Consider the following 10,836-nt stretch of genomic DNA (forward strand, 5'->3'; position numbering starts at 1 on the left):
CTCTTGCGTGCTACACTGTAAAAAAATTCCGTAGAAATTGCAGCTGGGTTGCCGGTAACTTACCGTAGATTTAAATTTATGTTATCAGATTTTGTTTCCCAGAATGTTTTGCTTGATGCTGTTTTTTTAGTTTTACTCTGTAAAGACAAAGACTTGTAAATGTTTAATGTTCATTTAACTTTGAACAAAATGTTGCCAGTAAAAAACATGAATTTAAATCTAAGGTAAGTTACCGGCAACCCAGCTGCAATATCACTATAATTTTTACGGAATTTTTTTACAGTGTACTTTACAGATTTGCGACATTGCCGTCTTTCAGTCGATGTCATTTTTTAATTTGAATTTTTTTGGGTAGGTTGTATCGGCGGCTTAAAATATCTTTTAAATGCTATATTATTACTATTGTTATAAAAAAATTTCCTACACATTTCTGTCTGTTACGTTGCATAATATAAAAAGAATACATAACACATTTTTTTTATTTTTTGTTTAAAAAGAGTTTGGGTTTAGGGAAGGGTTTGGGGTAGGTAAACAGCAATCTTTAGGATATGAAAGATTTGTAAATGTTAAAAATGTAAGTTTTTTTTTAAGTTTTGTAGCTGTAAAAATGTAATAATGCTATCTTGCAAATACGTCTACATTTTATGCTTCAGCATTTATTTAAAGTGCACCTATTTCATTGCTAAAATGTCTGTAATTGGTATAATGCAATGTGTTTGCGAGGTTTATGGTTAAAAACACATTATTTTCCACATACTGTACATTTTTATAGCTCCAGATATTCCGGCCTTCCTCAAACACTTTGATTTTGTACAAACTTATTGATCTGAAAAGCTCTGTGTCCCTGATTGGCCAGCTAATCTGTACGTTGTGATTGGCCTGAATACCTCTAAAGTCAGCCGTAAATGTGACGCTCCTTATCATGTTTGAAAGATTCAATCACAATGCAATGTTAACAGGAGTTAACTTACAGGCTTTGAGTCCAAGCGGGAGGAATTATTAACTCCTCCAGGTGATTATTTGTCAAAATATCATAATGACAAAAAACTTTAGCTGCTCTGCAAAGTGTATTTTGTTACGTGAACTTGAGAAATTGACCTTTTATCAAATGATTCATGCAAAAGCTGGTTGTTTATGTCATAATTATGTTGAGAGAGATTAGTGAATGTGACTGACTGTTGACTTAATTCACAAGAAAGTTAAAGCAAATGTTAACTTTATTATGAAATGAAAAGTTTTTACCCAAAGGTTTGAACCCAACTGATATCTCAGATCTCAATATTTGGTGGTTTAAATACCCATGCAAAATCTCTGTTAAAGTTTTTAAAGCATTTTTAAAATTATTTTCCATAGTTAAGTAATTGCAAATTTCAGAATATTCACATATATAAAAAGGGCACATCCATAATGCTGTTTCTTCTTCACCCAGCAAAAAAAAAAAATATCTTGCCAAAAATTGCTGTAAACATATGCTAAATACATTTTGTAGAAAGTAAATCTCAATTAAATATATTTTTGAATTAGTAAATATTTTAACCACCATATATTAACATATATTTTTGCCATATTGTAAAATTGTAAAATTAGAAATGTATTTGTTGTCCCTACAATACATTTTGAAATATTTTTCCTGGCCAAAATATAAAAGTATCAGTGTAAAAAATATGCAGCATGAAGTTAAAACAACTTGCTTTTAGTCAGTTCAACCTACTATTCAACTTAATATTTTAAGTTTAGGCTTTAAAAAAGTTAACATAACTTATAAAATCAAGTTAAAATGGTTAATTTTTTCTTTTTTTTTACTAACTTACTTTTAAAGAAACATAAAAATATGTGTCGATTTGACAAAAATGCTGAGTATTTTTAACAGTGTATAAAATATGAAAATCATAAGTATAGCTATTTTTGTAAACATATTTCAAAAAATGTTTCAGCACATTTTTTATGTATATTTTGAAATATATTTAAAATTATATTTGAAAATATTTTTTCTGTATTGGCATAATGCACACAAAAATTTAAATAAAATTAATATTATTTGTTATTTGTAAAGCCAACCTTTCTCAATTTGTTGAGTAATATTGCTTCTGGTTTGTGCATTTTAATTCGCAGAATTACAAAGTATGTTGTCTCCCCAAAACTTGTGTCTTATTTTGTCCATATTTTATTCCCTCATGTAAATAGAAAACATGAGTTAAAACTGATATTTTTCTGATGTCAGGACTCATGAGGGGTTTAGGAAAATAGAAGCAGATGATTCAATATATTACAATCTCTGAGAAATTATATATAATATATATTATATTTACAAGTTTTGACTGAAACATTCATAACACTGGAATTGCTCATCATATTAAAACTGTAGTGAAGTGTGATTCACAAAAATGGTTGTTTGTAAACAATCTTTAAATAATGTCCCATTCTTTTTAACTAACAATTTTTAATTTTAGTAATAAAATAAAACAAAATATTATAAATTAAAGGGCTTCCTCTGGTTTAACTGTTATAGAGCATTGTTTTAATAACACAAAAGTCATGGGTTCAATCCCCAGAAAAACACATACAGTACTGAAGAAAAATTGATGTATAGCTTAAATTCAATTAAAGTCTCTTCGAACCAGTTGTTTGTTTGATTCAATCACAGACATGATAGCAGCTTTAACAGTTGAGATGTCTTCACTCCTGCTGGGTGAAAGGTGAGAACTAACAGCCGCTCAATTGTACCCTAAACTCCAAACAGAGCTATTGATATTCAACAAAGAACAGAAGAGAAGAGAGAGAGAGAGAGAGAGAGAGAGAGAGAGAGAGAGAGATGAATGATAAAGAGAAGTGTTACACGACTTATAAACATGACTGACACACACTTGAAAGGCCAATGACAATGACACTGAGACAGGAAAGAAAGATAATAAATCCCAAGTAGTTAAAAACAAAAGTTTAAAACTGAAACTGTAAAGCATCTCAGCAATGGCTTCACATTCACTTGTGATTAACTCATGACACTGAAAAGCAAACATCTTTTTCATTTTAAGCTTTTTGAAGGCAGTGAATTGAGAATGACGTCCTATAGCCGTTAACCGGAAATGCATGAGCTGGCTTATATATATATATATATATATATATATATATATATATATATATATATATATATATTGTATATATATATACACACGTACTGAAATATATTTAAATATGTTTACAAAAATTATATATATATATTACTTTTAAATATATTTTAAAAATAAATATATTTAAGTCGCATTGGAAGAAAATCTTTGTTAAAAACCTATAAACATAACACATTTGAAAAGATTACATTTTATATTTTTTCAACTGCAAAAATATATTCATAATTTTATATTTTATACATACGTATACATTTTATACAAACTTTTATATTTTGGCCAGGAAAATATTTTTATTTCTTTATGGATTGTAAAATTAGAAATGTATTTTTTGTCCCTGAAATACATTTTGAAATTAATTTTAATATATGAAGGTTAAAACTACATATACATTTTTCTTAATCTATTTAACATAAATTTTTCGCCAGAGAATCATTATTATATATTTTTTATTATTATAATTATAATTATTATTATTTGCTGTATGGGGTATTCATAAACAATGTCAAACTATTGTTAAAGTATAGGTAATTAGTTGTAAGATGAAACGAAAAACGTTTATATTAACTTAACATTAAAGTGTCATAAAATGTTATCTTTAGTATTTGCATTAATTTCTATAACATGCATTATAATTTTGCATTGTTGAAAATCTGTTTCATAGAAAAGACATACACTGTTAAACATGTTGCTGTAGTTATGCAGCTGTCTGCCAAATACTGTATATTTAAATTGATGTTATTTACTTGCTATAGTATTTCAAAGTTAAATATACATTAAACGTTAACAAGTCTTTATCTTTACAAAAAAAATATATATACAATTGCAAAGCATTCTTAGACCCGAAAATCAATCTTTTTTCTGTTTTTTCCTTTAGATTTTGGTTCCCAGAATGCTTTGCATGAGGCTGTTATTTTAGTTTTATTCTGTAAAATAAAAAGAAGAAAACATTGTAAAAAATAACTACAACATTTCTCAGGGGCTCCCTACTTCAAAGGCCAAGCAAGAAAGGCGATTGCAGTTGATGATTATTAATAATAAATATAATCTACACTTGCATTTTTGGTCTCTTCAGAAGCAATAACCTGAACAAAAAATGCAATCAATGGTTTATCAATGTGTTTTTTGTTCTAGAGATTATTTGTCAATGCTGAGACTGAGGATTGAGAAATTTCAAGTCCTGGATAGACTTCAGTTCATTGATAGCTGATGTTTACAGACTGTCAATAAATGACTTACTCTAAAAATGACTTTATAATTCCTCTCTCCAGTCATGCATATGGGTGATCACTTTCTTCATTAATGTTTTAGGAGGTGGACGCCTTTATGAAAGAAACCCAACTTGTGCGCTTTCTGACTTATTTAAGGTTTTATTTTATTTAGAAAACAACGGAGGGCACTAATACACCACAACTCTACTGAAAAAAAACTATGTTTAAAGCAGTAAGTGACCATAGACTTCCATAGTAGGAATAAAAAAATATGACGGAATTTGATGGATACCATCAACTGTGTACTAACCATCATTTATCAAAATATTTTCTTCATCATTTATCACAATCCTTCCAAAATATTTTTTTTCCTACTATGGAAGTCTATGGTCACTTACTGCTGTGTGTTTACCATCATTTCTCAAAATATCTTCTTTTGTGTTCATCAGAAAAAAAATTCATACAGGTTTAGAACAACATGAGGATGAGTAAATGATGACAGAATTTTCTTTTTAAAGTGAACTATCCCTTTAATGCTTCAGTGTGTATTATTCTCATTTGTCACTTTATATATGAATAAATGTATATGTACATAATTATTTTAATCTAACTAAAGTCAGAACACAAATGAACACAAGTATTTTGCTGAAGAAGTACCGCTGCTTACAGAGAATTGTATTGAGCGAGCGCTTGACAACATGGAAACCAGAACCTCAAAGTCCACAAACAGCTCAGTTGAATCTTTGACCTATTTGCTCTCAAACAGCGGTTGGCAGCGTTCACTAATGTTGTCATATAGACAGCGTGTACTAGGAACGATTACGACATTCTCCTTACATAGCAAAGAGCCTGGACCGAATGCCCCAGCATGTTCAAGGAAAGCCAAAGAGACATCTGTGCTCTGAAACTGACATTGATTTTTTTACTGAACAAATGACACTCTGTGTTTGCTGGATTAGTTTACTTAAACTCCTACTCAGATGGTCTGATAGAGTTTGCACAAATCACTGCACTTTTGTTTAATCCCCTATATTTTATTGTTTTATTTAAGGTTTGCATTTTTGTAGGACCAACCAAACTTTGGACATGGCTTAATACAATTTCATGTCACTTCTTAAAAAATTTCATGAACAAAGATGAATAAAAGAGTTGATTTCTTAAAAAAAGCACATCATTAACTACACAGTTAAGTATTACTGTCAACTGTTTGCCAGTAACTTACTGTAGATTTAAATTGATGTTATTTACATGCAACAGTTTGTTCAAAGTTAAATGAACATTAAACATTAACAAGTCTTTATCTTTACAGAACAAAACTAAAATAACAGCCTCATGCAAGGCATTCTGGGAACAAAAATCTGAAGGATAAAACTGAAATAGGTTGAAAACTATGCAAATAACCACACACTGTAAAACTTAAAGTTAACTCAACTCAAACCATTTAAGTAAACCGGTTGCGTTATTTTTAAAACACATACACAGTACTGTGAACTTAAACAAATTGAGTCATATGCAGTTATGCACTTATATTTAAGTTCACACTACTTAAATATAAGTGCATAATTGCACATGACTCAAGTTCACAGTACTTAAATTTATGTGTTTTAAAACTTAAATGGTCTAATGCAACCGGTTTATTTAAATTGTTTGAGTTAAGTTAACTGTTAGGTTTTACAGTGCAGCAAATGTGTAGATTTATGAATAATTTTTATTTTTTAAAGTTTCCTCTGTCCCCCCTTCACAGTGTCTCTTTCTGAGCGAGTCCTTTGTCTCTTGACCACAGATATGACTCCACATGAGGCGAGAGTTAGCCAAATAAAGAGCCCAGCATGTGGGCATTGTGTCCCTGTGTCTTACAAATGAAAGCATGCAATATTAGAATTAGCATTTTTATTTTAAACATTACAAAAGATGTTTAATAACTAAATTTAGTTTATTCCCAGGATTCATTAACTGTAAAAAAAATGCTCTGCAGCTGTTTGCCAGTAAATTACTGTAGATTTAAATGTATGTTATTTACTGGCAACAGATTGTTCAAAGTTAAATGAACATTAAACATTAACATTATGTTTATCTTTACAAAAAAAAAACTAAAATAACAGCCTCATGCATAGCATTCTGCAAATAAATTTAAATCTAATTTATACAGCGTTTGATTTTATAAGGTTACTATTTAAAGTTAATATTTTTTCATCTCAGACTGAAATGACTCGGGCTGTAACCAATGAATGATCACAGGGGCACTGTGTTCCTCTATTAAAGAGCAAATTTGGGTTTATAGTGTTGAATTATTACCTCAAATGGTGCATATAAGCTTACAACAGATTTATATATCATTAATAATCCTATACATGTTAAATAAACCTATGCATTTTTTACTTCATGCAAATGAGTCAATTATCAAGATTTAAATTTAACTTAAAGAGTGATCTGATGAAACATCAAGTGGTCTGATAAAACATCAGCATTACATCAGACATTTTGGTGGCAGATAAGAAACAAAATTGCACTAAAATGTTTAAAGCGTCGTAAGTTTGAAGAAGTCATTGTTCGAAAGACGAACCATATGCAATATTTTTTCTTTTCTGAAGACTGAATGGTTTGAACTAAAAAGATACTTGTAAGGTTTTATAACTAGCATGTATTTGTGCTGACAGTATTGATGAAGATCTCCCCCGGCCTCTCAGTGGGTGACTTTTGAACCCTGCTCCTCCTGTGAGGAGTCAAGGGGGTGAGGTTCACCTCCACATATCTGCCCCCTCCGTCAGATCAGCCTTTAAAAGAGAAATCTCTGGCTTCAGTTCCTCAGTCTCTTTCCAGACCAGCTACATCAACAGGTAAGCAGCTACAGACCGTCAGCATTACTGTCGATTAACCGAGTACATCTAGGAGTTTGTGTTGGGAGATGTTAAAAAGTTTTGGGAAATTAAAAGAAAGCAGCTTGAAATGTGTGGTACTGTAAAATGTTATTTCTAATCATTATAAATTGGTTTTAAAGGTTTAGTAATCGTTTTTGTTATTGTTACAATGACTAGATGAACCCTGACAGAAATTTGTCAGTGATTTGTAATTGCCACTTTACTTTATTTAAGTGGTTTAGTCTAAAGTTATACAGGTCCATCACGAGTGTGTCCAAATGCATCCAGATGAGTAGTTAAAATAATCTGGTTATGAACTCTAGCCTAATAGTCTGGCTAAGATTAAACAAATCCAGAATAGTGACTTGCAAGTCCTCCTATAGTTGTTGCATAATTTTACCGTATTAAATTTCTCTCCATCACAGCAATAAAAAGTAGCCAAAATTTTTAAAAATGCATTTTTACAAAAAAAAATGTATGTAGCATCATTGTATGCTGAATACTGATACGCTGATCTCTTATACAAATCTGAAACATATATTAACTGTCGCTTCAGAGATGATAATAAGATTTTCAATTTTTTATTCAGATCCAGGATGAGGTTTATAGCTCTTGCAGTCACAGTTCTGCTGGCAGGTATGCTCAATTCTCCTTTCTACAATGCAAAAAATACATAACATTTAACTAAAAATGAGAAATTGTTAAATGTACACTGTAGAAATTTGCTGTCGTTATGCAGCAATAAACATTAGACATAACAGCCTCATGCAAAGCATTCTGGGAATGCTTTGCACGAGGCTGTTATTTGATAAGACTTGTTAATGTCTAATGTTTATTTAACTTTGAACAAACTGTTGCTAGTAAATAACATACATTTTAATTTACAGTAAGTTACTGGCAAACAGCTGCCAGTATTATTGTAATTTCTACAAACATTTTAAAACCATGTAGAAATTCAGTGTTTTTATTTTTGCTTAAAACAAGAAAATTCTTCCTCTCTTTAGTTGTGAAAATTAAATATTTTATTTGGAAAAAAGATAAACAAAATTTTGCAGTGCTGACATTTCAATACTAGAAAAGTTTCTTATACATGACATTGATTAATTTCAGGTTGCCAGGCACGTTTCATGCAGGATGCACCTCCATCGCAGCTGGAACATGTGAAGTCTGTTCTGCAGGTGTATGCAGATCAACTGAAACAATCTGCACACAAAGCCCTCAATCACCTCGATGACACAGAGTTCAAAGACTACAAGTAAGAAGCACAGCATTTGGATAATAACATTGGTATTAAACTTAAAGTCAATGCAAAACAATCTGATGTTGTACAGGTGGAGGATATTTAACCACCACATTAGTCAGCCAAAAAGATTGCAGCTTTGTTTGATCCTAACAGTTATGAGTTAATTACACGGGTCATCAAATAGGGTCACTTCTAATTTTATGTTTTAATAATAAAAGCTCAGCAGATTTTAATATCTAAACTAAATCTATATTTTTTCAATTAAATGGGACATATCATAAAAATTTATATATATCTAAATCTAAATAATTGGGTTCCTAGAAAATCAACCTAGAAAATGTGATAAAGAACAACCCAGTAACTTTGTTTGCTGTCATTAAAATGTGACTCCCCTTGTGATGTCAAAAGGGGATCTTATTATAATAAAACCACCCCTTAATTTGCACTATCCAACTATGGTATGGCCATTTAGTGCAGAGAGAGAGAGAAAATAATTGACAGCACAATTGAGTTTCAATTTCAACAAACCACCATTATGGTGATCAGTTTTTGCATTTAATCAGTTCATTTGCATTTTAAAGGACACGCCCCAAAATAGCACATTTGTGCTCACACCTACAAAGTGTCAATTTTAATAATTTGAGCTAAAACTTTACATATGTACTCTAGGGTCACCAAAGATTGATTGTGAAATGTCCCCTTTAAGAAGTGACAGCCAGCCTAAATCTACTTTCTCTTTTTCAGAGGGTTCCTGGGCCAGTCCGTGGACAACCTCCATGGCTACTTTCAGCATGCCTTCCAAGGCATTGCCCCATTTGCCGGCCAGTTCGCTGAAGTCTTGGCTCCAAAGATCGAGCAGTTCAAGAAGGATATGGAGGACATGCGCAAGCAGCTCGAACCCAAGCGAGAGGAGCTGAGGGCTGTGATAGAGAAGCACTTTCAGGAGTACAGCACTGAGCTCAAGCCCATCGTCGATGAGTACTTGGCCAAACACGACAAGGAAATGGCGGAGCTGAAGGTCAAGCTGGAGCCTGTGGTAGAGAGCTTGAAGCAGAAAATTCCTGTTAACTGGGAGGAGACCAAGTCCAAGCTGCTGCCCATCTTGGAGATTGTGCGTAACAAGATTACTGCGCAGGTCCAGGATCTGAAGGCCCAGCTAGAGCCCTACATCCAGGACTATAAAGATTCAGTGGAGAAAGGCGCCCTGGAATTCCGTGAGAAAGTCCGATCCGGAGAACTGAGGAAAAAGATGGACGAACTGGGAGCGGAGGTCAAGCCCCACTTTGAGGCTATTTTTGCAGCTCTCCAAAAGTCCTTTGAGTAAAGCAATCGCTTTTTAACATTCCCACTTCTTTCTTCCTTTCCACTTATACCCAATACGAAAACCTCAGCCTTTCTCAGAGAATACACCAGTCTGTCTTTCTTCTAGAGTACACTTCATATGCACTTTTCACCAAACCACTAAACTTATGGACTTTAATCTTATGATCAAACAGAGATATAAACATGAGAACACAATTTGGTTTAACGTTCACAGAAATGCTTAGCAAAATCCTTTGTTAAATGCTTTTTTTGGTAAAAATTGATTTGCAATGTTAAATAAAATAAAAACTGAACAAAAAACTTGGATACGATTTCTTCATTGTCTTTGTTTTAGTAGAAAATAGAATGTGCAAATCATTCTCCAAGAAATAAAAGTATTCCTACACATTACAATAAAATAACTTTAACCAAAATGTAACCAACATTACACAAATACATGGATGAACAATTATGGACTATTACCGAATTTGCAAAATAAAAAGAAAACAGTCACAGACACTTTTATACATTTGAGACTTGATTAATGAGTTGATAACAGAAACATCAGCAGTAATCAATAGACTCTGTGATCTGTTATTCATTACTAATGGCAGAAGATGGATGATGATGCCTTTGGGCAAGACCATCTCAACACCAAACCATAATGGTTTTCTGAAGATTTAATTCACCTGTGCTTTTTTATCTTTGAGACAAGGACTGTTTTTCATTTGCTATATATTTGCATTAATGGTAAAAAGTAAAATATGGGGTTATGTAAATGATTATGAGCCATTGAATTATTAGAAAATAATGAACACCCAAGATGATAATGCGGTGTGAAGCGGAGTGCATTATTTTCAAATAATCCAAAGATCCGGAGTCAATTATTCCACTTATACCACAGTTACAACAGACATTGCTCTGGTGGTTATTTTAAGACATTTGACAGGTCAGAACAGCTTTACCGATGTAGTATTCCTATTCATAAATATTAAAATCACAGGCATTGGCATTTCTTGCTCATATTTCAGTCGTATTTTCTGGCTTATTTATTAAACACAGTTTTAGTGCTGCCTCACGATTAGTCGTGACTAATC

General features: G+C 31.9%; 1 protein-coding gene across 1 annotated transcript; it reads left to right on the top strand.

The window, feature by feature from the left end:
• Positions 1-7,065: 7,065 nt before the first annotated feature.
• apoa1b (apolipoprotein A-Ib) lies at positions 7,066-10,064 on the top strand. Its single transcript, XM_065281764.1, has 4 exons — positions 7,066-7,173; positions 7,784-7,830; positions 8,305-8,449; positions 9,182-10,064. The coding sequence occupies exons 2-4, from the start codon at positions 7,791-7,793 to the stop codon at positions 9,759-9,761; spliced, it is 765 nt and encodes a 254-aa protein (XP_065137836.1). The 5' UTR covers positions 7,066-7,173; positions 7,784-7,790; the 3' UTR covers positions 9,762-10,064.
• The last annotated feature ends 772 nt before the right edge of the window (positions 10,065-10,836 follow it).

The sequence above is a fragment of the Paramisgurnus dabryanus genome, chromosome 8 (genome assembly GCF_030506205.2).
Source record: "Paramisgurnus dabryanus chromosome 8, PD_genome_1.1, whole genome shotgun sequence".
Taxonomy (NCBI): Eukaryota; Metazoa; Chordata; class Actinopteri; order Cypriniformes; family Cobitidae; genus Paramisgurnus; species Paramisgurnus dabryanus.

What these genes read in the sequence shown, in the direction of transcription:
- apoa1b (XM_065281764.1), top strand. Translation starts at nt 7,791, where the DNA reads ATGAGGTTTATAGCTCTTGCAGTCACAGTTCTGCTGGCAG. An exon ending in AGTCACAGTTCTGCTGGCAG is followed by an intron (nt 7,831 to 8,304) that starts GTATGCTCAATT and finishes GATTAATTTCAG; the next exon opens with GTTGCCAGGCACGTTTCATG. An exon ending in ACAGAGTTCAAAGACTACAA is followed by an intron (nt 8,450 to 9,181) that starts GTAAGAAGCACA and finishes TCTCTTTTTCAG; the next exon opens with AGGGTTCCTGGGCCAGTCCG.